Source organism: Moschus berezovskii, chromosome 24, assembly GCF_049115385.1.
Source record: "Moschus berezovskii isolate FMDL1 chromosome 24, NW_MosBer_1.0, whole genome shotgun sequence".
In the NCBI taxonomy this organism is placed as follows: domain Eukaryota; kingdom Metazoa; phylum Chordata; class Mammalia; order Artiodactyla; family Moschidae; genus Moschus; species Moschus berezovskii.
In genome coordinates this window covers 4,859,376-4,886,250 of record NC_142483.1, presented here as the reverse complement: position 1 = coordinate 4,886,250, position 26,875 = coordinate 4,859,376, and the positions used below count along the sequence as shown (strand labels likewise).

The 26,875-nt window shown below is 47.4% G+C and overlaps 1 protein-coding gene across 2 annotated transcripts in view; it reads right to left on the bottom strand.

Annotated features, from left to right (window-relative positions):
* TAMM41 (TAM41 mitochondrial translocator assembly and maintenance homolog) overlaps nucleotides 1-9,260 on the bottom strand; it is a 54,070-nt gene extending 44,810 nt beyond the window's left edge. For both annotated transcript variants that reach the window (XM_088831997.1, XM_055413571.2), the window contains exons 1-3: nucleotides 8,987-9,260; nucleotides 6,024-6,206; nucleotides 2,999-3,091 (exon numbers count right to left, since the gene is read on the bottom strand). In XM_088831997.1, the coding sequence (XP_088688123.1) occupies nucleotides 2,999-3,091; nucleotides 6,024-6,206; nucleotides 8,987-9,121 (411 nt within the window). In that variant the 5' untranslated portion in view covers nucleotides 9,122-9,260. The remainder of the gene's footprint in view (nucleotides 1-2,998; nucleotides 3,092-6,023; nucleotides 6,207-8,986) is intronic.
* Between the last annotated feature and the right edge of the window lie 17,615 nt (nucleotides 9,261-26,875).

Here is a 26,875-nt window from a genome sequence, read left to right as displayed (position 1 = left end):
TCCAAAATCACTGCAGACGGTGACTGCAGCCATGAAATTAAGATGCTTGCTCCTTGGAAGAAAGGCTATGACCAACCTAGACAGCATATTAAAAAGCAGAGATGTTACTTTGCTGACAAAGGTCCGTCTAGTCAAAGCTATGGTTTTTTCCAGTAGTCATGTATGGATGTGAGAGTTGGATCATACAGTAGGCTGAGCACTGAAGAATTGATGCTTTTGAACTGTGGTGTTGGAGAAGACTCCTGAGAGACACTTGGGCTGCAAGGAGATCAAACCAGTCACTCCTAAAGGAAATCAGCCCTGAATATTCACTGGAAGGACTGAGGCTGAAGCTGCAGCTCCAATACTTTGGCCACCTGATGTGAAGAGCCAACTCATTGGAAAAGACCCTGATGATGGGAAAGATTGAGGGCAGGAAGAGAAGGGGACAACAGAGGACAAGATGGTCACATGGCATCACTGACTCAACAGACATGAGTTTGAGCAAACTCTGAGGGATAGTGAAGGACAGGGAAGCCTGGCATGCCGCAGGTTCACGGGGTTGCAGAGTTGGATATGACTTAGTGACTGAACAATAGCAACAATGCCAAGCTGTGCTGGGTAGATTGTTTAAAAAAACAACAACTTGAAATATTGCAAGAACAAAACATAGTAGAGAGATTACACTTTCACATTCAGCACCGCATTTTATCTCAAAATGACTGAGACAGGTGAAGACCCAAAGAAGGGAAAGATGGTTTCCTGAGCGTCTGCGAGGTGCCGGGCGTCTCAGGTCTAGGCATTTCTCAAATGCCTTCTGAGGTCAGTGTCATCACTCTCAGCCACGGGTGAGGGAGTCCCGTGGCCCAGGCAGGTTAAGGCCCTGGTGCCAGTTTACACGGCGAGGGGGTGTCAGAGCTGGGACTCAAACCCTAGAACTGTCTGACTTGAAAACACCTGTGTTCTTTCCAGTATTAGTATCCTGCTTCCACTTTTCACAGGGCAAGGATTGCTATTCCCATTCTACATGGCACTAGTGGTCATCAGCCTGCCAAAGCAGGAGATGCAAGAGACTGGGGTTCAATCTCTGTGTCGGGAAGATACCCTAGAGAAGGAAATGGCGACCCACTTCTGGATTCTTGCCTGGGAAAATCCACGGACAGAGGAGCCCAGTGGGGTACATTCCCTGGGGTTGGACACAACTGAGCACAGAGAAGTATAAAACAAGCTGCCTAACATCACAAAACGGAGAGGGCAATGGCAAGCCACTCCAGTACTCTTGCCTAGAAAATCCCATGGATGGAGGAGCCTGGTAGGCTGCAGTCCATGGGGTCGCTATGAGTCGGACATGACTGAGCGACTTCACTTTCATGTTTCACTTCCATGCATTGGAGAAGGAAATGGCAACCCACTCCAGTGTTCTTGCCTGGAGAATCCCAGGGACAGGGGAGCCTGGTGGGCTGCCATCTATGGGGTCGCACAGAGTCGGACACGACTGAAGTGACTTAGCAGCAGCAACATCACATAAACAGTGAATAAGTAGCAGGAATGAGTAAGATCCAAGGATTCTAATTCCACATTCATTAATCTTCCTATCAAGCTACATATTTTGTGTATTTAAAAAGAAACTTGGAAAGAAAAGGAATATTTACAAATATCCAATTACACTTATTTCCTCAATTATGAGGAGGGCATGGTAACCCACTCCAGTATTCTTGCCTGGAGATTCCCACAGACAGAGGAGCCTGGCAGGCTACAGTCCATAGCATCACACAGAGCTGGACACGACTGAAGTGACCTACCATGAACGCATACGTTGTTTCTGGACTTAAAACAAGCTTTTACTTAAGTAAAACTATATATAGTAAAGCAAAGCAATCTCCCCAGCACAGCTTGGCAGATTTTTACATATGGATGTACCCACACATTTTGGCTAAGATCAAGTGTAGTATGGGGGCTTCCCAGATGGCACAGTGGTAAAGAATCCACCTGCTGATGGACACAGGTTCAATCCCTGGGCTGGGAGGATCCCCAGGAGCAGGAAATGGCAACCCACTTCTGTATTCTTGCCTGGGAAATCCCATGGACAGGGGAGCCTGGGGGGCTATGGTCCCTGGGGTCGCAGAGTCGGGCGTGGCCGAGCGACTGAGAGCAGCACACCGTGTCCCTGTAACTGTCGCCCCGATCATACGAGCTGCCCTGTTAAAGTCTAAGCCTAAATTCAAGGTAAGAGAATCTGGGCCTCCCTCACGTATCAGTGGAGACTTCATCACACAACCAAGTGAGCTAAGATTGTATAAAACTCTCTAATCTCTTGCCACAGCTGACAAAGGAGCAGCATAGTCACCTATGAGAGGTGTCTGAGAACACTCTGTGAACCCTCTTTGGGGCTGAAGACCCTCTGACAGTCGAGAAAAATTAATTCTTGTTGGGAGATTAGCAATTGTGACAACTTGGTCTAGATCTTAAACTATGAAGATATCCTTCTCAGACACAGACTACACACCTACACAAAAGAAGGAACCTGGCATTTGTGAACGTGCGTCAGAAGCTCAGGTCCTCTGTGCTGTTTTCTTGATTTTCACTTCCAATAAAGCCCAGGGAAAAGCCTGCCCCGTGGCCTCCTCCAACAACCTCCCAAACAAGGAGGGCGCTGAGATGGGATCCCAGGCACTGTTGGGACAAACTGGAAAAAGCAGTGCCCCATGGCACTGGCATTCTAGAAGAAACGGTGATCTGGGGTTGTTTGCTGACAGAGGCTATACTGTGGCCTGGGCACCTGCCCTGTCATCCTCCCAACTCAAAACTAACTGACTCTGAGTCTGACCCATTCAGACACCTGGAGAATCTTGAGAGAGAGGGAAGCAGCAGCGTGAGTGATACCTGGATACTGTTTGGCAACAAATTCTGTGCGCAGGAAAAGGAGTCTGAAGCTCATTTCCATGCCAATGCAATCACAAAGGTCAAAGTAAAGTCGGGTTTGGAAAGGAGAGACAGTCCTCACAGAACACTCACTCACCGGTTTTTGGAGTCGACCAGCAATGTATAAGTTATTCCAGTTGAGGAGATCTTCGATCAAAACACTGGTGCTAATAACTCCGTATTTGATAAGCTGGAAAAGAAAAGAAATGTGCATGAAAAAGAGCAAAATGCCATACTGACACTTGTACAAGTACAAAATATAAAGAACTAAATTTCTGACCAGGGCAGAAGCTTGATTTCCAAAGCCACTCAAAAAACCGCCTGCCTTGTAAACACACATCTCCACGAAATCGTTTGCAAAGGGTCAGTTTCCGAGACTGTCTGTTGCCGACGATATCCATGCTGTGACGTCAGAGGCAGAGTGGCTCTTACAGGCTGTCTGGTCTTGGTCCTCAAAGGACTGGAAATGTCAATAGAAACACCAGTCCTTGCAACAGACACGTGAAACGGTTCATGCCTCTCATGTGAGAAATAAGAAACCTGACGCTCTGAGAGAATAAACGATGTGCCCGAGGAGGCACCCGCAGGAGCAGAGCCAAACCAGGTCCCTGAATTTCAGTCTGGGCTTCGTGTTTGTTTCATCGCAGAGAATGAGAAATTTTCCTCAAAGTTTTTACTGACATCGCTTACATGGTGAATTTCTCTTTCACAGTTGACTATTTCAAACACCTCTGTAATTACAATGCAACATGCAAACATAAAACCTCTTTATCAGCTCTGAACACATGGAACTATGGTCAAGCTCATTTCAGTAGTAATTTGCACAAACCCTGAATGCAGTTATTCCTGGTTACAAAATCCCATTTGCTTCAACAGATATCTTCAGACTCACTTCACTGAACATCAGTATCCAAGCAGCCTTCGCAGGCTGCAAATATCTAAAAAGTAGCTAAAGAATTTCAATTAAAAAGTACAGTCCCTTTGGCACACAATTATGCCCAAATATTTGGTTACTGGAGCCCGTAATACTGTTTTGAACTACTAATTAGAGGTCAGCTCAGCATAATATTAATACTGGAGACAGCACAGAGCTCCGAGCTCCATGACTAGCGCGGATGTGCAGGGCTGGGCTGAGTGACCGCCTTCCCTCCACTCTGGCCACCACACCCAGAGCCCTTCTTGCTGCAGGCACCTGACAGCTGGGAGGCAGGACCTGACGGCAACCAGAAAAGTAAACATCCGGCCCAAAGGCGATGCAGACATCACCAACCACAGTGCTCATCCCTGCCTCGCTCAGATAGGCCTGCAAAATCCTTCTCAAGTCAGTACTCCAACCTCCTGCCTTTCAAAGTGTGGTCCACCGCCCAGCAGCATCAGTGTCACAGACCCAGTGAATCAGAATCTGCATTCCAACAAGTACCTCAGGTGACTCGCCTGCCCTGAGCCATCAGGAGCCTGGTGCAGCATTGGTGTGGCAGAGTCATCCTTCGCCCAGCTAAATCTAGGAGGCCCCTGACTCAGCTCCCACTGGTCCTCTCACACTGGGGTCATGCCAGGTTCCTGGCTGTCCTCTTAGAGTCTGGACCCCTCATCGGAATGACCACTGGGTGGGGTCCCCGCAGTCAGACAACCCTCCGCTGGGATCCGGGGTGCTCATCTGCCCTCCAACACCCATCATCAAATTCTGCGCAACCGATGGCACCGAGGGATTCCTCCCACTGGGCACCACAGACTTTCAACTACCCACGATCCCCTCTTCACTTCCAACTTCTCCCTGGGAGTGTGTGCCTTTCTGTACAGATAAGATTAATTTCCACCCTGATCCACAATGGGTCTGCCCATCCCTCCCACTGACCAAATCAGTGGTTCTCAAGGTGTGTTCCGGACAGGCAACATCAGCATCATTTAAAAGCTCGTTAGAAACGCAAATCTGGGGGGCAGGAGAAGGTGGCAAAGACAGACAGAAGCACTGAAATATACGCCACCATGTGTAAAAGAGACAGCTAATGGGAAGTGGCTGTTCAACACAGGGAGCTCACCTAAGAACTGAAATATACACCACCCTGTGTAAAAGAGATAAATAATGGGGCTGTACAACACAGGGAGCTCACCTGATGCCTGGCGACAGCTCAGAGGGGCGGGATGGGGTGGGAGGTTATGTTCCAGATGGAGGGGACACATGTACACCTCTGGCTGATTCATGCTGACGTATGGCAGAAACCAACACAATAGTGTAAAGCAATTATCCTCCAATTAAAAATAAATTTTAAAAAGAAACGCAAATCCTTGCGGCTCAGAGTAAACCTTAAAAGTTCTCCTCACCAGAAAAAGAAAACCAACTGTGCATGGTGACGGGTGTGACCTAGACTTACTGGGGTCGTCAGCCCACAGTGAGGTCAGTCCTTCCGCTGCACACCTCAAACCAGCACAGTGTTACAGCACGAGTGACACACCTCAAACACGCTGTTACACCCAAACACAGTGTTACAGCACGCTGCACACCTCAAACCAGCACAGTGTTACAGCACGAGTAACACACCTCAAACACGCTGTTACACTCAAACACAGTGTTACAGCATGCTGCACACCTCAAACCAGCACAGTGTTACAGCACGAGTGCCCCTCAGTGTGGAAATGCAAAGCCGCAAACCCCACCCCAGAGCCGCTGGTTCAGGAACTCTGCGGGTGGGGCCCAGCATCTGTGTGCCCGACAGGCACTGCGGGTGCTGCGGAGGCACACTAAAACGCGACACCAAGAAACATTTGTTGCTGTTCAGTCTCTAAGCCGTGTCTGACTCTTTGTGACACCACGCACATCAGGTTTCCCTGTCCTTCACCACCTTCTGGAGTCAAAACTCATCTCCCAGAGTCAACCTCATGTCCATCAAACCGGTGATGCTATCTAACCATCTCATCCTCTGCCGCCCACTTCTCCTGCCCTCAATCTTTCCCAGCGAAAAAACATTCAGCCAAAGGCAAAAAAAAAAAAACTGACATTCACCACCTTCATCCAGCAAGAGTGTGAACATATCCTGACTGTAAGAGCATGCATATTTAGCTGGAATTCTAAGAAAAAAAGTTAATGTCCACCCAAGTTAAGACAGAGGCCCGAAGTCACTCACCCTCCCGTCACATGTGATCAACGGGTTGTAGTAAACGCCGGCGCCGTAGTTATTCTGGACAGCAGCGATAATCCTGGGCCCCAGCACTTTTAGGAAAGAGTAGTGGTTCCAGTTTTTCTTCAGGTTCTTTGAATGCCACGCGACAGGGTCATCGACTGTGAACACAAAATCCAGCATTGCATTCTGGGAGGTGAAGAAAAGAGATGGATTTTAGTTTTAACTCCTAAAAAGACACTGAGACAGAATGGACAGCTCTAAGACTCAATGTAGCTTTGATTAACAGAAGACCCAGGGTCGGAAACTTAAGCGAACCTCTGGAACCAAGCTGAGCTTTGTTTTTTGTCAACTCACATAATAGTAATGGTTAATGAAGTAATGTTTCAGACCTCTTTTAAACACTTTCTGTGTTATACAGAACTTTTTATCCTCAAAACAATCCTACAAGGTAGATACCATTGTTATCATATTTCTTTAGGAAAGGAAACCACGGCACTGAGTAAGTTCCCTGCCCAAGGACACACAGTTAATGAATGACAAACACAGTCTGGTTCCAAATTCTGGGTTAGACCACGTTGCTATACTGTCTTCCATCTAGATCCAGTTACATGTGCTCCACTTTTCTTCCAGATCAGATACCATCACCTGGACAAGCTCTACAAAGCATTATGCAAAGGGAAAGAAGTTATCTTAACTTCACCCATTAGCCAATCTCTCCCTGATCATCTACAATGAGCTCTGATGGGTCCTGAGATACAGGTAAAGGGCTCAAAGTCACCTGGGAGAACAGACAGATTATTAGCGAAATGACTTGCTAGTGGAATTTCACTCAGAATGGGGTCACAGAGGATGACACTCTTCAAGACTCTGGTAAGTCTGAGTCTTCAAGAACACACAAGAGTTAAGCAGATTTGGTGAAGTGTTAGGCGAGGCCTGAGGAAGGGGGTCGGGGGAGGCCCGTTGGATGAAAACGCTCTTGCGGAGGAGATGAGAGCTGGGCATGTTCTGGGTGCTGTGCCTAGGTCAGTAGAGCTGAATGGCATACAGGTATAGACTGGTGGGACCCAAGAGGGAGGCTGGCTGCCATGGAAATGCTTCTGCAGCAGAAAGGGACAGCGGACCAAAGGATGAACCACCACACACGGGGCTGCCTGCCAGTGACCAGGGCACTGAGGCAGGGACTCATCTGGGAGAGACTCGGGGGCTGGAATCTACTTGTGAACTTGCAGGGAACGGGGGTGAGGGAAAAGGAAAGACCTTTTCTTGGAGGGAATTCCAGGTCTGCTCAAAGGAAAAAATTCACAGGAAAATGAAGAGGTGACTATACAATCAGGACACTCTGAGTTTCCTACAAACTAGTGGTGATAGTTAAGATTTTGAGTGGACACGTTTTTAACAATTTTATGTTAACACATGTTGGGGAAAAAATAGCCTATTATAATCTATAATTTCCTGTATGCCCCAAATTTATCATTTCTCATACACTGCCAAATTAAAGTAACTTAAATTAGGGGGCTTTGCAGATGGCTCGGTGGTAAAGAATCCTGCCAAGGCAGGAGACGCGGGAACAAGGGTTCAATCCCTAGGTCAGGAAGATCACCTGGAGGAAGAAATGGCAACCTACTCTAGTACTCTTGCCTGGAGAATCCAATGGATAGAGGAGCCTGGTGGGCTACAGTCTATGGAGTTGCAGAGTCGGAGAAGACTGAGCACAATAAAATACAAAATAAGCACATTATTTAAGTACTAGTATAGGTGGGAACCAGGAAATTCAAGGCACAGTATAGATGGCCTCACCAGGAAGTGAACAGGCAGATTAACTGAAAGATTGAAGTGAAGTCGCTCAGTCGTGTCCAACTCTTTGTGACCCCGTGGACTAACAGGCTCCTCCATCCATGGGATTCTCCAGGCAAGAATAAGGGAGTGGACTACAATTTCCTTCTCCAGGTGATCTTCCTGACCCAGGGATCGAACCCGGGTCTCCCACATTGGAGGCAGACGCTTTAACCTCTGAGCCACCAGGGAAGCCTGAACAGCCAGGTAATCTAGTGAGGCCCTAGTGCAGGCTGCACCAGACCATTTCCTTCATTAAGGAGACCCAGTCCAGAACACGAGCTGCACATACAGAAAACATCTCTACCTAGACTCCTGCTCCTCCTACCTTAATTCAGCAACGGCTCAAAAGCCCCTGTCAGTCAAAGCCAATTAAAAGCCTCATTAAATGGAAAATAACTGCCTGCCACTCTTGGATGTCTTGAATCCTGTCTCCACCTTGGAAGCAAAGCTTTCCCCCCATATACATACAGAAGAAAAAAAAACTACAATCATAAGGAAACCTCTGCCCTCACTGCTGTGGTGCTCCGCCAACTTTGAAGAGTAACAATGCTTTGCCCTAAACAGACACTTGGTAAATGTCCTGGGTCGGAGCAAATATACTGCTCACGCGCTAACTCCCTTCCTGCAAATGCCCGAACCCTACCATCCATCTGTCAGCTTCCCAAAGTCAGGAGAATCACTTTGTATTTTCTCCTACAGCCAGAGATGTAATTCTCAAGCTTGGCTGCGTGGTAGAATCACCTGGAAAGTTTCTTAAATTCCTAAAGCCCAGACCAATTAAACCTGAATCTCTGCAGTTGGAACCCAGATTATCATTATTTTTTTAACCTTTCCAGAAAACTCCAATGTTCAGCAAGGCTGAGAACGCTGAACGAAAACCTGCCAAGTTTTTTTTTTTTTTTCCGTCTTGCCCCGGCACCAGCTCTTCCCTGCACATAACTGCATCTCCCGCTCTTAGACCCAAGCGGTCTCCTACGCGTCCTTGGAGCGCAGCTCACGCTGCCGCTCTGCTAGGAGCCCTTTCGCAGGGTTTGTATCAGGGCTTTGCGAGTTGACACGGGGGTGCGCAGAGCGGCCCGGCAGCTCCAGGGCTCGGGAGGACCGCAGGCAAAGGGACCTCCCGGGCTCACCTTCTGGTCTGAGCTGGGCCCCGCCTGGCGGTACACCCCCGAGCCGTAGGCGAAAGCCAGGCTCAGCTCCTCGGGGAAGTGAGACAGGATCTTGCGGAAGGCCACCCCCGAGCTCTGCAGCGCCTGCAGCGCCATGGGGCCGGGGCTCGCCCAGGGCCCCCGGAGGGCGGCGGGCGGGAACGGGAACCCGCTCGGGGTGGGAGATGGAAGCCGGGGGCCGCCCGGACGGAAGAAGGCTGGGGCCTGGGGGCGAGGAGACGGGGCCCGCAAGGACCCGGGGCGGCAGGTCAGTCAGACACGAAGTCTGTCCGTCAGGCGGGAGGCACCCGGGAGCCAACCGAGTTGGGGACGTCCGGCCGCTCAGGCGGCCACGCGGGCCACGCCCCCCGCGCGCACACGTGCTCCGAAGGCGCGAGAGCAAGAGCAGGCGCCCTCCCGCGAGTGGGGATGTCAGGCCTCCGCAGAGCCCCCTGGTGGTCGGAGGAGCGCGCTGCAGGCTGGCCGCCTGGGATTATGACTTGGACATGGGAGGGGGAGAGGGACTGCTGATTGAACAGCCTTTGAGCCTTAAAAGTCCTTGCTTGTTCTCGCCTCAAACCTCATTTTCACAAATGACTATGAAATCACGTGTGTAGGTATTCCAGGAGATCTTTTGGATGAGGTGAAATTCACATAACGTAAAATTGTACACTTTACAATTTAGTGCATTTATTGCATTCACAATGTTATGCAACCATTGTTTCTATTCAGCTCTGAAACTGCAGAAGATTTTGAAGCTTTAGGGAAACACAAGTAAGGTTAAAATCACCCCAAATCCCACCATCCAGAGACTATCACTGTTAAGATTTGGCTGTGCTTTCTTTCCATTAAAATTGTCTCTAAATTCTATGATGGGTAGGAAAGCACTTCATAAGTGGTAAAAAAAAAAAAAAAAAAACCCGCACCAAGGTTCTCTAATATTTGTATCTAATTTTAAGGGTGAGGAAGAGTCTTTTCCCCTTTGCCTTATGGATTGGGCTCACAAGGGGGCACATGAAATGCAGTTTCTGATGGAAATGGGACCCCAGGTAAGAGCTCACCTCTTCGTGAATAATTAAAGAAACTTGTGGGGCTTTCCTGGTGGCTCAGTGGTTAAAGAATCTGCCTGCCAAACCAAGAGATGCAGGAGATGTGAGTTTGAACCCCGGGACAGGAAGATCCCCTGGAGAAGGAAATGGCTACCCACTCCAGCATTCTTGCCTATAAAATTCCATGGACAGGGAAGCCTGTCGGGCTACAGTCCATGGGATCACAAAGAGTTGAACACGACAGAGCGACAGAATAACACACATACACACACACACACACACACACAGAAACTAGCTGCGGGTCACAGGGCCCTTCAGGATGTAGCCTGAATTCCTGGACAGGGACTTTTCAGATATGCTTCCCTTCTGCCCTGAGGAGCCCGGCCTCTCAAGGATAACAGTAGTAATAGCTAAATTTGGGTTTGGCTAAACGCCCTTGACGGAGAAGGCAATGGCAAGCCACTCCAGTACTCTTGCCTAGAAAATCCCATGGATGGAGGAGCCTGGTAGGCTGCAGTCCGTGGGGTCGCTAAGGGTCGGACACGACTGAGCGACTTCACTTTCACTTTCACACATTGGAGAAGGAAATGGCAAGCCACTCCAGTGTTCTTGCCTGGAGAGTCCCAGGGACGGGGGAGCCTGGTGGGCTTCCGTCTGTGGGGTCGCACAGAGTCGGACACGACTGAAGTGACTCAGCAGCAGCAGCAGACGCCCTTGATGCATTTCGCATGCATTTTTCACTGGGTTCCTTCTACAGCCTTGTGGGAGGAGGTGATGCCTTCATTTTGCAGATGAAGCAGCCAAGCGTTGGAGAAAGCAATGTGCTGGGCATCACGTCAGCCTTAGCAAAACGGAATGAAAATCCGACTCCAGGTCCTCCCGTCCTACGCTGCCCTTGAAGGGCTTTGGGCAGGGGCCCGTCAGGCTCAAACGTCAGCCTGGACGGGCATGGAGGGAGAAGGGGCAGGGAGACCCCTTAGGAAGCTGTTACCAGAGCTCCGCTGTGCGTTAAGTTGCCTGGCCTGGGGTGACAGAGGCAAGAATAGGGTGAATTCAATCAGGAAAAAGGTGTCTGGAATTCAAACACGGCCTCACGCCCTGAGGTGAGTGCTGAGGCTGTGAGGTGACCGAACAGGGCTGCCGCCTTGCAGGGACTCGGGGGATGGAGGAGACGAGGAGCAAACCCGGACTAGACCTGCAGGGGCGCGGCTGGGTGCCCGGGGCCCCGCGGGACCGCAGGAGGAGCCCCGTCAGCTCTGCCTGCGCCGCGGAGACCCCCAGCGATGGCCGGTGAGCCGGCTCCAGCAGGATGGTAGGAGTTAGTCCGGAAGACGACGGATGAGAGTCTCTACCGAGGAAGGGCCCACAGGACGGTGGTAATCGGTGACGCTCGTTTCCGTTCCATTCTCGAGCTCTCTGATTTTCCCTTCGTTACAGAGACCCCTGGGGCAGGTTCTCTTGGACCGTCATTGTTCACAAGAGGAGACAGGCCTCCTGAGAGGAGAAGCAAGTCTCCCCAAGGCCCACAGTGAGGGCTTTCATTTTAAAATGAAAGCATACAAAATAAAAGCATGCAATAGATACTTTTTTTGTAATTTGCTTTTTTTCATTTAAAACATCAGTGACAACTTTTAATGTCAGAATATCTAGATCTATCTCATTCCATTTATTAGCAAAATTTTGTAAAATATGGATATGCCAGCACTGTTTAAACATATTCATGATGATGGAAATAGATTATTTCTATATTTTTGTACATGTAAACTACACTACAGTGAACATTCTTGTACATAGACCTTAGATAAGGTCTTGTACACAGACCTTAGATAAGTCTTGCTAAAAAGTAGATTTTGCGATTGGAACTTGCCGGGTCAAAGTGTCAGGACATTAACAAGTCCCCTCCAAAAAACTGGACCAGTTCACACTCCTACCAAATGGGCTTCAGCTCTGGATATAAATAAAGATTCTGCAATGTTTCTGCATTTTTCTCCCTTGCGGGCTTTCACACATAATTATCAGTAATTTTCATTTTCATAAACACTTTCCTTCCTGATAATGCAAAATCACCAGCTGGAAAGTTCCATCACATTCCTGTGTGCATTTCGCCTCTCTCCAGAAAGAGGCAGAAGCAATGGAGCCAGAACACCTTCCGTTTTCTTCAGCAGAAATCTCCCTCCTCCTCGCAGCTCATCCACTTCTCTTTAAATTACCGTGGCTTGCTAAGTTAGAAGCTATTAAAAAGCCCCAGTGTTCTATACAATCACTTTAGGGTTCTATTGGAACTCTTATACCAAGGAAATAAAAGCGCTAGAGAGCCATTTAAACATACAGATAAATGCCACTTGATTTGACTGAATGTTGAGCCTCCTTTTTCTGATTCATCCAGCTGTTGGCTTTGTACTCCTTAACAATGACCATGTCAGGCTAGGTTTCACCAGGAGGATGTTGGCCTATTTCATTTTCTAAAATGTCCTGTGAAATCTCTATAACTTTTATGCCTTGGTTTTTCTTATAATTAGTGTTTAAGTAAAGGACATGAAATGTTTGGGAAAAGAAAAACTGAGTTCTGTGATCCTTATAATTAATCCTATTTTCAGCTGATCTACTGATGGAACTGGAGAAGAGGGGTCTTGATGACTGTGTCCTCAGAGGTGGTCACCCTGCCACATCCATCCCTTCTCAGCTGACTGACGTGTCCTAAGCGGGCCTGACTAACAGCATCTTTAATGCATCTTTAGTCTCTGATCAGAGGTGCTGAGGTCCCACCTGAGTCTGAATCTGGGCCCCAGTAGTTAAGAGCTGTGTGACCTTGAGCAAGGCAGCTGAAGCTCTCTGTGCCTTCTTTTCCTCACCTGTAGAATGGGCATATGGATATGACCTGCCTTACAGGATTGTTGGGACGGCCAATGAAACAGTATCCAGGAAGTACGGAGAATGGTGTCGGCCATTGAACAAGCACTCATCCACTTGAACAGTGTAATGTTCTGCATTGCACTGAATTCTTAAGAGACGAAGTACAAGAGAAATTAAGAAGCATAATTATACCTAATATCTTTATGGCACTTAGCATTTCAAGCAAATAACTTTTCCAGACATAGCTTTATTTAAGTCTTAAATCCCGGGAAATGAGTGGTTACTAGTCCAATTTTACAGATAGATAAACTGCTGTGCATAAAAATGATTTGCTTGAAGTTGCAGGACTAATGCCAGTCCCTGTGAATACAGTGCCAAGTCTAATTCTTTTCATCTTGTACCATAAAAAGAACACAAATCATTTATTTTCCCAAGGGATTCATTCATTCTCCCATTGAAATCTTCCTCTTCCTTTACCTTCAGCTCAAATATCACCCCCTTCTGATCAGAAGTGATTGTTCTGTCCTCTGTGCTCTTATATAACCCTTTACTCTTAAAGCTTTAAGCCTGTAGCTCTCCAGCTCTGGGATTAAATTTCAAATGTGTCTATCAAAAACCGTTACAAAAGCCTTGGGGACTCCGGTGTCTGGCCCCCTGCGGATGGGACCAGGATCTCCCGATCCAGGTGCACCCCGCTGAAGGCTCCATAAAACCTCCTGCATCCAGAGACCGGTGCACCCTCTGGGCTGGAAGAGCTTGCAAAAGTCACCTGGTGTGCAACTCTCCGTTCCGTTCCGTCGCTCAGTCGTGTCCGACTCTATGTGACCCCGTGGACTGTAGCCTACCAGGCTTCTCCGTCCATGGGATTCTCCAGGCAAGAATACTGGAGTGGGTTACCGTTTTCTTCTCCAGGGGATCTTCCCGACCCAGGGATCGAACCCGGGTCTCCCGCATTGGAGGCAGACGCTTTTAACCTCTGAGCCACCAGGGAAGCCCGTGCAACTCTCAAGCTGGTGGAATTCCCCACTGTAGCCTCCTCGCACGGAGCCGTCCCTCCACCTAGAAACCACAGCGTCCTCAGCGGAGCGGTCTGCCAGGGCTTGGCCTGGGTCTTGAGGGTGAATGGAAAGGGAAAAGAATTTCTGAGACATAAACCTTGGAGTGTTTCTTCTAGCACATTCCCCTGGAATCAACAACCTAGGAGCATGACTTTCTTTTGGTATCTGATTGGGGGCTGAGTAACCTGAGTGGGGCATGAAGCTCTGCTGTTGCCTTGTGGACATTTCTTATGACAAGGACTTGGAAACTGGTGGTAAGAACTGATGCTGACGCTCCAGTACTTTGGCCATCTGATGCAAAGAGCTGACTCAGTGGAAAAGACCCTGAGGCTGGGAAAAACTGTGGGCAAGAGGAGAAGGGGATGACAGAGGATGAGATGGTTGGATGGCCTCACTGACTCAGTGGACATGAGTTTCAGCAAACTCAGGGAGATTGTGAAGGACTGGGAAGCCTGGGGTGCTGCAGCTGATGGGGTCGGAAAGAGTCGGACACGACTGAGCGACTAAACGACAAAAGTGAGTAGCCACGAAGGGACCTGAGCCTGGTGAGGAGTGACCTCACAGGACTGAGTGACTAAGCACTCACGTGCATACGTATATCCCCTCCCTTTTGAGCCTCCCTCCGACCCCTCCATCCCACCCCTTCCAATAATCTTAATGGCAGTTTTCATTTATTTAATAAATGCCAGATCCTGTGCTAGGCATTTGATGTGCAGTATCTTATTTAACCTAAAGCATACAATGTTTCTGTATTTACAATGGTTAAGTAACTTCCAACCATCTCACCACTAAGGACATATTCTTATGAGTTTCTTGTGATGAATTCATTCAACACATGTTTTATAAGGGTGTGTGTGTTTGCGCCTGTGTGCGCTAAGTACTGGCTGGATCTTGGGTCTATAACAGCTAAAAGAAGACACAAGGTCTCTGCCTTCTTAAAATGTATCAATACTATAGTTACCCACTGTGGGAACTTGAAATAAGTTCTATCACAAACTGCATTTATAAACTGTGACTCAATTTCTTTATCTGTAGAACTGCTGGCATAAGAGTATGGCCACATGATTAGCTATTCAGTAAAGGAATTCTGGGACTTTCGTGGTGGCTCAGACAGGAAAAAATTCTCCTGCAAGGCAGGAGAGCCAGGTTCCATCTCTGAGCCAGAAACACCCCCAGAGAAGGAAATGGTAACCCACTCCAGTATTCTTGCCTGGGGAATCCCATAGACAGAGGAGCCTGTCAGGCTTCAGTCCATGGGGTCGCAAAGAATCGGACACGGCAGAATGATTATGCACACACACAGGCTGCAACAACAACAACAAAAAGAACACTCAGTAATTTTCCAAAGGCAATTTCTCTTTAAACAATGGGGACAGAGTTGGAGGAGAAAGGAAGATGTGAGTTGTTTTCTCTTTGACTCTCCTACGCCTTAGGAAGCACAGCAGAGAGCCTAACTTTTCATAACGTCAAAGACAAAACCCCACATAATCCCAGGTCATCAGTCACTCCTGATTAAACCCTCAGGAGACTCTTAGGAGTTGGGGTGGCAACTAAAGAACAATGAGTCTTGATTTTCAGCAATAGAAGGACTAAACCCCATAAATAAGGTTTTGCTTGGAAGCTAGGTAAGACAGTGAACGGGTTAGAGGGGAGCCGAGCAGATGGGAGGTGACACGGATAATGAAAGATGAGGACTCTTGTTGGCCAGCAGACAGGGAGACAAGCTCTGCAGCCATCTATCCACCCATCAACCCATTCATTATCCATCTCTCTATTCATCAGTTCAACAATTACTGTCCGAGCACGCGTGTTACACACAAGAGTGAACAGAAAGAGTCCTCCTCAAGGAGGTCTCAGGTGGAGCTTCCAGGTAGAGTTGTGTAGGGTGTACACTGCATCACTTCAGGGGCCACTCTTGTGATCATCCTTGTCTCTTGTGAGTTGTGCGGTTTATAATCAGGGCAGCTACGCCACAGTCTAGAGAGGAAGGCAAACGAGTGAATGGGCTGTTATGGCACCATAGTTAAGGTAAGTAGGGAGGGAGACTGTGGGAGCAGAGAGCAGGGGTGTGTAAGACATTGGCCATGGAGGTGGATTTCACACAAGGCTTCCTGGAGAGAGTGGGGTCAAAACTGAGCCCTGGGACTTCCCTGGTGGTCCAGTGACTGAGACCCCATGGTCCCAGTGTAGGGGGCCTAGGTTCCATCCCTCGTCAGGGATTCCTAGATCCCATAGGCTGCAACTAAAGGTCCCACGTGCCACAACTCGGCCACAGCCAACTAAATAAATCAATAAAAATAAAAAATAAACTGAGCCTTGTGGGAAAATGGGAGTTATCCAGAGAAAGATGTGGGAGAAAACGGTCCGAACAGAGGGAAGAGCATCTGAAGAGCCCTGGAGGCAAGAAAAACCTCGAATCTATGAGTAGTTTACATGGTTGGAATGAGGAACGGGGGGAGGGCAAGGAATATGGAAGATGAGTTTAGAGAGGTTGGCAGGGGCCACAGCCCAGGGGTTCTTGTAGGGCCGGCTAAGAAACATGGACTTTATCCTGGGCACAGTGAGGGCCAATCGAAGGAGAGGCGTGACATGGTCAGAGTTGTTCTTTAGAATAATCATTCTGGCTGCTGCGTGGAAGGTGGGTTGGAAGGGGACCGGACAGGAGGCATAAAGTTTAGCAGGGGGCTCGGATATCATCCGAGATGAGAGGGCTGAAGGTAAGGTCGTGGAAGAAGGGAGTGGGGATGAAATAAGACAGGAGGTAGCATTGTCAGGATCTGGTGATTGGTTAGAAAATAGAGAGGCTAACAGTAGAGAGATTAGGAATGAAGTGTGACCCCAGGGTGCTGGCTTGATCCTCGAGTAGGTAGCGGGGCCATTACTGAGCTGAACAGGGGGGTGAGGATTGTGGGGAGGTGGTGAGCTGAGTCTGAGGTGCCTGTGGGACCCATGGGTGTTGATGAAGGTAGCATATACGCTGATGCTTGGGAGGGTGATGGAGGCATCCTTAAACCCCGCAGTCCTTGGAGATGATCGTCAGAGCTCCGAGAAGCGCTGAGTCTAAGGGGCACGCTGCGACCAAGGGCGGGAGACTGAGGGCAGTGACCCCGCTCTCTTCTTCCTGTGCCTCGCGGGTTTCCAAGTCTGGCTTCAGCTACAGTGCAGTGAAAGAGGAGCGTGAAAGGGTTGGCTGAAAGCTCAACGTTCAGAAAACTAAGATCATGGCCTCTGGTCCCATCACTTCATGGCAAACAGATGGGAAAACAGTGGAAACAATGGCTGACTTTATTTTCCTGGGCTCCAAAATCACTGCAGATGCTGATTGCAGCCATGAAATTAAGACGCTTGCTCCTTGGAAGGAAAGTTATGACCAACCTAGACAGCATATTAAAAAGCAGAGACGTTACTTTGCCAACAAAGTCCATCTAGTCAAGGCTATGGTTTTTCCAGTGGTCGTGTATGGATGTGAAAGTTGGACTATAAAGAAAGCTGAGCGCAGAAGTATTGATGCTTTTGAACTGTGGTGCTGGAGAAGACTCTTGAGAGTCCCTTGGACTGCAAGGAGATCCAACCAGTCCATTCTAAAGGCAATCAATCCTGGGTGTTCATTGGAAGGACTGATATTGAAGCTCAGGCTTCAATACTTTGGCTACCTGATGTGAAGAGCTGACTCATTTGAAAATACCCTGATGCTGGGAAAGATTGAGGGCAGGAGGAGAAGTGGACGACAGAGCATGAGATGGTTGGATGGCATCACCGACTCAATGGACATGGGTTTGGGTAAACTCTGGGAGTTGGTGATGGACAGTGAGGCCTGGCGTGCTGTGGTTCACGGGGTCGCAAAGAGTTGGACACGACTGAGCAACTGGACTGAACTGAACAGTACAGTGGGGTTGGGTGACCCATGAGCTCTTAAAATATTCATCACTGCACCCAACGACTGGCATGGAGCCTGGAAATTAGGATTCATCTGATGTGCCTTGAAAAAAAATGATTGAATGAATAAATTAAGAAGTGTAACTATAAAGAACAAAGACTTTCAAAGCAAATATACCAGTATTTATATATAACAAATATATCCCAAATCCTGTTGTTCCCTGCAAAGCGATCTCCTTAATGAATAATTACCTCCATGGAGGAAAAGGCTTTTAAATTATACCAACAAAGGGAGTTCCTTGGTGGCACAGTGGTTAGGATTCAGGGCTGGCACTGCCATGTGGCCAGGGTTAAATCCCTGGTCAAGAACTGAGATCTTATAAACTGCGTGGCATGACCAAAGTACAAAGAAAATAACATGTACCAGAAAGAAAGATAACACATAGAAAAAGATCGATACATTTGACTAAATGAAAGTAAAAAACATGACTTTTAAAAATCATTCAAGATTGAAAAAAGTGACAAATTAAGGAAAATGACAAGACACACCAAGGGTTGGCTTCCTTCCTATGTAAGCATCCCTTACAGAGAAGAAAAAAGAAAAAGCTAAATATTTCAATATGAAAATAAGCCAAAGTTATAAACAGGAAACACACAAAATAACAAATACAATCAACCTATTTAAAAAGTCCATCTTATTAATAATTCAAACATTCATCTTAAAATAACATATTCACTAACCAACTTGGCAATGAAGTTTGAATGTTTTAAACATATACATACTCTTTGATCCAGAGGTTCTATGTCTAAACACTTGTATTAAGGAAAAAATCAGAGATGTGCAAAAAATAGTTAAATAAGAGAATATTATGCATCATAATTTTATTAGCAATAAAACTGGGAACAACAAAGCAGTAACGGGACATTACAAATAACTTGTGCTTTTGTTTTCAGTTTTTTCTATTTTCTACTTTCTGCAGTAAAGATATATGGCCTTTGCAATTCAGAACACACATAAACGCTGCTTTTCTGAAAAAGTAAAAAAGAAGTCACCTTGACCACAAACATTCCTTTGGAAGGCTGCCACTGCTTAAAATCTGCCGGAGCCCCCTTGCTAAAAGTCTTAAGAGCTAATTTCTGAGACCATAGGAAATTGATCATATTACTCTGCATCATTTCATTTTGGATCCATAAAAAAAAAGTAATGATTCAATTTCACCGCCCACCTAATTTATCTGCCTCTATATCAAATGACTTTAGGGTCTTGTGAAAAAAAATCACTCTCCCAAAGTATGAAAATGTTCCCTTCTTGAAGAAATTGCAAAGGAATGTTGTTTGGACTTTTGGAATATATATATTTTGGAATCTATATATATGCTTATCACGGAGCTTGGCATATGGAGCTCAATAAATAGTAGCAGTTGTTATCCCCATTTTCTTATTTGGTTTTATTTATTTCCGCAGTTGTCTAGGAGGCCAGATTGCTGAGGCCAGATGGGTGAATTCTCCAGCCAATGCTTTTGATAAAATACTGACTCAGTCCATCAGTTTTTTGGGGGGGGTGTGTGGTGGACATTCTGTAGCTTCCTACCTTAAAATGTCAAGATTCCAGGACCCAGTGAAGCAAATGAATAACGTCCAATTAACTGCCTTAGCAACATCCCTGGACTGTGCGAACCGGCGTCGTATGGACAGTTCCTCAATGCGTGTTAATATGTGGTCTTTGAGATGAGGGGCTGGGTTTGGGGCTGAGCCTTGGTCTGCTCTCCACTGCCGCCTAGGGACAGGGAGGGGACGCGCTGCCTCTCGGGCGCGGTGGTACCTTCCGGAGAAGACCAAGGACTGCATAGTGTCACCTCTAGAGGGAGCTCAAGCTTGTCTTCCCCCGATGAGAAGGTAAGTGGAATCGAAACCCAGACCTCGGAGTGCGACAGACCGCCTTCGTAACCAGGCTCTGTCACTCACAGCTGCGTGACTTGGAGCAGGCGCTCTGCTTCTCTGAGTCTCGCCCTCTGTTACAATGGGGATCTAATGATATTTCATAGGCGTGTTTTGAACTGAGACAGCAAAAATAACCACTTAAAATGAGGTCTGATGCGTCGCAGCTGCTCCACAGATGGTGTCTCCAGATTCAAAGCATGTGATTAGTACATACTGCCAGTGGGGTGTAAAGAGATCGTTGAAAGAACTGGTTGTGGGAGAAAACCTCTTAGATTTTTTCTTTCCTTGAAATTTCAGGATTGCACTTCCCTCTTCTTTCTAGTGAATCCAGGCCTGGGCTTCTGCCCCTGCAGGCAGGCTCTGGCCCCTTGGAATGGAACACCTGTCCATGTTGAGAGAGCAGCAAAGAGCAGGTGGAGTGGGTGAGTCAGGACAGCGGCTCTGCCCAGAGTCAGAAGATCCAGGATCAGAGTGTGGGGCTGGAAAAAGGGAGCCAGGGAGAGCACATAGCTTTCCTTTGGCACACCCAGCCTGATCTGGGGAGTAGCTGGCAGTGCTCAGAAGGAGTCTGGGGTTGCCTTCCAGAGCGAGTGTTGTGATCAGTTTCCAGTGGCTGCCTTGGCTGTGGACAGGAAACTGAGGGCAGGTATTTGGCCGTCGGTGGTCTGCCAAGTGCTCTTCAGTCATGGTTCGGGGACCAGGGCTGGTCTGCAGGCTGTTTGAAATTGGTCTACTGACAAGGGAAGAACTGAAATTGGGAGTTAAGTGTTCAAGAAAAGTGTATAGTGATTGGACAGAGTAACTTTATTGACTCTCATTGAATCTACTGAGTTTGTTGAATCTAATAATAAAACATTCAGGCTCTTATTTGCATATTTTTTCTTATTTTTTTCTAGTAATTCACTTTTATCATGTTTTATCAAATTATTTGTCCATGATAGATGCAGAGAGGGAAGAAAGGAAGTGGTCCTTCACCAAAGAGACTTTGAGAAACACTTACTGTGAGCTCCAGGCAAAAGGAGTCATTTCTGCTCCTAAACTGACCATCAAGCTTATTAGAACAGCAGACAACAAAGTCGCGAGGATCAGTTACTGCTGACATTTATGCAACTCTCCCTCAGGAACCTGTAGCCATGAGGGGCTGGTGGAGAGTTCAGAAGTTTGAGGTCATGACTGCCTTTTGCCTCAGAGAATGGTCCAGAAACCAGAAACTCCCGTTTGCTTTTTTTTTTTTCTTCTTTTTTTTGCCTTTTGTCCTTCCAAAGATTGATTTGCTTTTGGGAAAACTGAGGCAGCACCTCAAATACGACATGTGTTCTCACAATAAGTTTCCAAGGTGGGATGGTTGACATGGATACTCCAGGTTCCCATGGAGACTCTGCAGAGGGTGTTCGCAGGCCTCCTGAGTGGCCGGCCCAGGGGTGTGCCCCAAGCAGATGACCCTATGTACATGCAGAGGGCTGCGGCTGGCTCAGTCCTAAGGGTGCTTTTACCTCCTCTGTTCAACCTAACTGTAGATTTGGGTGATCCGATTTGCGTAGCAGCTGAGCGCTATAGGGAATGACAATTCCCAGGAAATCACTTCCATGGAAATCATGAAACAAGAAGCTTATGGGAGGGGAAAGCAAAGAAAAGCCAAATGCTTAGCAGAAAATTGTGATCGTGTAGGCAGTTGATGTACGGGAAGGGTGAGTGGGCAGGTGACGGCCCTGCCCCTCACCTGGGAGCTCTTTCTACTCCCCCAGAAGTAAGAGCATCTTGCCTTGCAGCCAAGGCTTTGCACAGTGGTCCCAGAGGCTCCATCCTCAGGGGCTGTGGGACCAGTAGTGGTAGAGGCCACCTGTTGTCGTGGTCCAGAGCCTGGGAGGGAATCAGACAGACCTGGGTTCAAACCCCAGTTGGTTGCCTGGGGCAGGTTGCCTCATCTTCGAGATATGCAGTTTTCCCATCTTTGACGTGGGACAGTGCTGGGATCCTCTCAGGGTCCTCGGGATCTAAGCTGACAAACCCTGAGGGACAGACGCCAAGGGCTCACCAGGGTGTAGCCCCCTGCACATTCTCATCGGGTGGGCTCTGAGGAGCTGACCGGGGCCAAACGTGAGAAGCCATCTGGTCCAGTTCTCCTGTATTCTCAGAGGGGGTCCCTGAGGCCCAGAGAGGGGCATGAAATTGCCTGAGGTTAACATGCCAGGACTGGGTTAAGACCAAGATTTCTTGACCTGCCAGCTTGCTAAAAAAAAAAAAAACAAAAACCCTCAAACTGCTTTGTCATCCAAGTTCAAAAGTGCTCTAAAGCTGAAATGGTTTCCTAGTTTTTAGCTTACTTTTGAGAGTAGCTCGGGTTCTAGCTCAAACCTTAGTAGGGGTTCAGATGAGAATCCTGGCTTACTGAAATACCAGTGCCTCCTGGGAGAGAAGTCATCCTTAGGGGAGAGGGTGCCTGGCATCACAAGCTTGCATGTGTGCATGCTCAGTCGTGTCCGACTCTTTGCAACCCCGAGGACTGTAGCCCACCAGGCTCCTCTGTGCTCCTCTGTCCATGGGATTCTCCAGGCAAGAGTACTGGAGTAGGTAGCCATTTCCTACTCCAATAACAAGCTTGGCTGGTCAGCAGATTCTTGTCTTCAGATGGGGCCATGTCCATGCCCGGTGGTTCCCCCATGACTCTAGCTGGACCCCAGACACTCTTCCCGAAGTCCTTGCACAGAAGGATTGTAAGCAATCTGTTTTACTAACAATTCTATGTTTTGAGCTTGATCAGCACACTCTGTGACAATTTCTAACAGAGAGTGGCGGGAAGGGAGGAAAGAAGCGTTAACTCCACTTGGCTGCTACACGCAGGGCAGCTCTGACCACCTGGAGATTTCGGTCGTGGCAGGAGATGGTGCCATGAAGAAGAGACAGAAGGAGAGAGGGCAGGTGGAAGCCTGTTATGGTGGAGGTGAGTCTATTCAAGTTGCCGCTGCCATAGCTAGTTGTCTATCCAGTACCATTTCCTCTATGCCAAATGAGCTACCATCTTGTTCAAAGAGGCAGTCAACTTGGCCCGAACGAAGGACTGCTAATAAGTCCATACCCTACTTTCCCAGGCTCCCTTGAAGTTAAGGAATGACTATGTGCCCTAGTCTGGTCAATATGCCCTAATGGGTAATCGACTGTAGATACTTCTGAGAAAGTGTACAGAATATAAGCATTGGGCGAGGGGAGAGGGGACTTGTCCTCTTTCTTAAATGTGCTTTGATGGTTGGAGCTGCAGCAGCCATTTATTTAGAATCTCCATTAGGTAGTTCAAGCAAAATAAAAGAAAACAAACACTCTCCTATTTGTTTATGCCACACAGGTCAGGTTTTCTGTTCTTTGGGGGCACAAAACATTCCAAACTTGATAAGTGAACACAAGAAAAGAAGACCTGCTTCGGAGTCCAAAGGATGTTGGACTTGAGAGGAAAGCAGATTCTACAGAGAGCTCTGTTCTGCATAGTAATTTGGGTTCAGTTCAGTTCGGTTCAGTCGCTCAGTCGTGTCCGACTCTTTGCGACCCCATAAATCACAGCACGCCAGGCCTCCCTGTCCATCATGGTAATTAGGTAATGCACTCTGAAGCAAGAAAGATTAAGAGGCATGGTTATTGGAAAGGAAGCAACAAATATGTGATCATTTGTCGATACTGTAATTGTGTATGTGAAAAATTCTAAAGAATCTACACAAATGATTAAATAAATAAATGAATTTAGCAAGGTCTCTGTAAACACGGTCAATTTACAAAAATAATTTTATGTCTAAACACTAGCAACGAACAAATGAAAAAATAAATTTAAAGAATCTATTTATAATAGCATGAAAGACATCAAATACCTAGAAATAAATTGAATGAAAGATGTATAATACCTTAAACCCTACAAAACATTACTGAGGGGAAAAAAATCTTAACAAAAGAAAGGATGTTTCATTGGAAAGATTCACTATTGTGAAGCTGACAATTCTTACCACATTTGCTTGTAATTTTAATGAAGCCCAGGGAGGACAAAAAGAAAGCCTAACAAGTATGTTGGCAGTTATCGACAAGCTTGGCAACAAGGTAAAAATAGCCAAAGCAGTTTTGAAGGAGAATAAAGCTGTCTTCACTATTATAGCTTTTTGTTACCATCAGATGCACATGCGTGCTAAGTCCCTTCAGTCATGTCCAACTCTGTGACCCCATGGACTGTGGCCCGCCAGAATCCATGCGGTTCTTTAGGCAAGAATACTGCAGTGGGTTGCCATGGCCTCCTCCAGGGGATCTTCCCGACCCAGGGATCGAACCCACGTCTCTTAGGTCTCCAGCACCGGCAGGCAGGTTCTTCACCACTTGTGACACCTGGGAAGCATCAGATGTAAAAAAGCAACAAAAGATGATGGTAATTAGGACTCAAGGACAGACAGGCTGACAGAAGGAGAGAGAGGCAAGTACCTGAGTGAATCTTACAGTTATGAAGAGTGAAAGATGAACACGAAAGGTTGCATATCACACACTTAGATTTATGCAAAGTTCGGAAGCGGGCAAAGTGATTCATGGTATTAAATCAGGATGGAAGTTACCCTAGGCAGCAGGAAGGGGGTGGGGCTGGGCAGGAAGGCACATCCAGGGTCTGATCGTATTGTTTCTTGATCCATGTCTGTTATTCTTCTATTCGATGTTCACCAGTTAAAATATTAAACAGTGTGGCCTCTGGGATCAGACTGGTCAGCCTCTTATTGTCAGTATCCTTGGAGAAGTTACCTTGGGTCAGTGTCTCAGTTTCTTCACATGTAAATTAGAATGAAGAAAGGCAAATGAGTTAATATCTGTAAAACTCTTAACACTAACTCTGGCAAATAGTAAGACTGGCTATTACTGGGACTTCCCTCATGGTCCAATGGCTAAGACTCCATGCTCCCAATGCAGGGGGGCCCAGGTTCGATCCCTGCTCGAGGAACTAGACCCCACATGCCACAGCTAATACCTGGTGCAGCTAAATACATATTGTTTCAAAAAGATCGGCCACTGTTATTTCAATAATAACAAGAGTGGAACTCAAGATTGGTGATAGTTAGGGAAAGAACTGGTAAAGGATTAGTGTTTGGTCTTCCCTGGCAGCTCAGATGATAAAGAATCTGCCTGCAATGCAGGAGACCTGGGTTCGATCCCTGGGTTGGAACGTTTCCCTGAAGAAGGGAATGGGAACCCACCCCGGTATTCTTGCTTAGAGAATTCCATGAACAGAGGAGCCTGGTGGGCTATAGTCCATGGGGTCACAAACAGTCGGACAGGACTGAGCGATTAACACTTTCACTTTGTAGCCAAAATGATAAAAAACAAATCAAGATGGTCCCTCGGACTATTTGACTACTTGCTAGCTAAAGTGTTTCCAAATCAAGATGAATCTGAGCCAACAAAAGAGCTGGAAATCCATGGTGGAGTCCAGTTATTCCCTAGCTTGTTAGCTAGTTCTGAACTTTGAAGGAAGAGGTTTCCTCATTAGTGTGCAAGTTTAAGGAAAAAAAAAGACTTTAATGTCTTTGCTCATTAATTTGTCAGTCAGCTGAAAGCCTCTGACTGAAGACTGCTCCCAGCTTTTCTCTTACGGTGTCGTCCCAAGACATTCCCGGTTGTCAGCTGCCAAAGGGGAGACTCGGGGTTCCTGATAATTCTGGGTCTTTGCTGGTAGATAGGCTGGCAAGCCCTCACCTTGCCTTTCTCCTGCCCATCTGCCTGTAAGCCTCATCGCTCATTATAGAAGAAAAGCTTTTGTCCTCCCATGAAAAGGTTTTCAGGCTTCAGCAATCAGAAGGGGAGGTAGACAGTCCTGTATCCTGGGAGTCACCTTGGTGGAGGGCAGAGAACCATGGTGTGCCCTGCGGGGAAGAACACAAAGTAAGAACTAGTAATGGTCCTGCTCTTTAGAACAAAAACCTGCCAGCTGGTTCAAAATATCACCTGATATATATATTTTTTTATAATAGGAAATTAAATGACCACACCCGCCGTTGTTTCTGCATGAAACCTTTAGAACAGAGGACTTGTCTTTCCAGATCCCCGGGGCAAATTAAAACAGCAGAAAGCTCTGATGAAAAACTGAAGGCAGGGGCTCCACACAACCCCACTCTCTCTGGTGCCCTTCAAAGCCAAGTATTTTCATCCATTCCTCCCTTTGGGGCCCCGAAGGATGGATGGCAAAGCCAGGCCCATTCCTGGTTGGATCGCAGGCACTCAAGAGAGATGGATGAAGGTCCAAGGAGCAGCTGGGCTCTGAGTCTCCTAGGCTTAGTGGGAATGGATAATTATTACCCTGCAGAGTTGGAGAAAGAATATTTCTTTCTTTGTTTAAAGGCCAAAGTAGGCAGTGATCTATGAGGCCTGGCTTCAGAGTGAGAAGGAAAATATACAGTGTTTATCAGAGCAAGGGCGGGGTTTAAACCTTCGAACCATAGCTCTGTCACTTGCTAGCTGTGTGACCTTGGGGCTTGTGAACGTGAATGTCCTCGCCTATTCAGAGGGTCCCAGAGTACCTATTTCATAGGGTGCTGGTGAGGATTGAATGAGATAACGCGTGGAGAGTTCCTAGCCTGGAGTCTGGCTCCCAGCAGGCCCTCGATAAATGATAGCCTTTGTTATTATTCATGTCAAGTGGTACCACTGGCAAATTCTGAAATTACAGTCCGTCTCTTTTGACATCCCTTCTCTGTTAGAGTGTTCCAAACAAATTTTGCGGTTGGAATATTTGTCTGTCTCCGGTGGTCTGGCATTCTAATTAGTCAGGCCGCGGATGTCTGTGCCTTGGAGACCTTTTTCCTGGATAATTGGTAAGAAATTGAGTTAGGGGCTGAGGTCCTTTTCTCAGGCTGACCAGTCGTGCCTCTCACCTCAGGGGCAGGGCAGCCTGGCTTTTGTCTCCATCCTCAGGAAGCTGTCAGCGTGGGTGTGAGGTGAGCTCAGGCCTCAGCTGCCGCTGATGTCGTTTGGAGGGTTGCCAGCCGGAGAGGGGGTGGCCCACGCCCACGTTTGTCTGCTTGTGTGCCCGCAGCTGGGAGAACATGGCAGGGCGCTGGCTGCCAGACTGTCCACTGTTCGAGCCA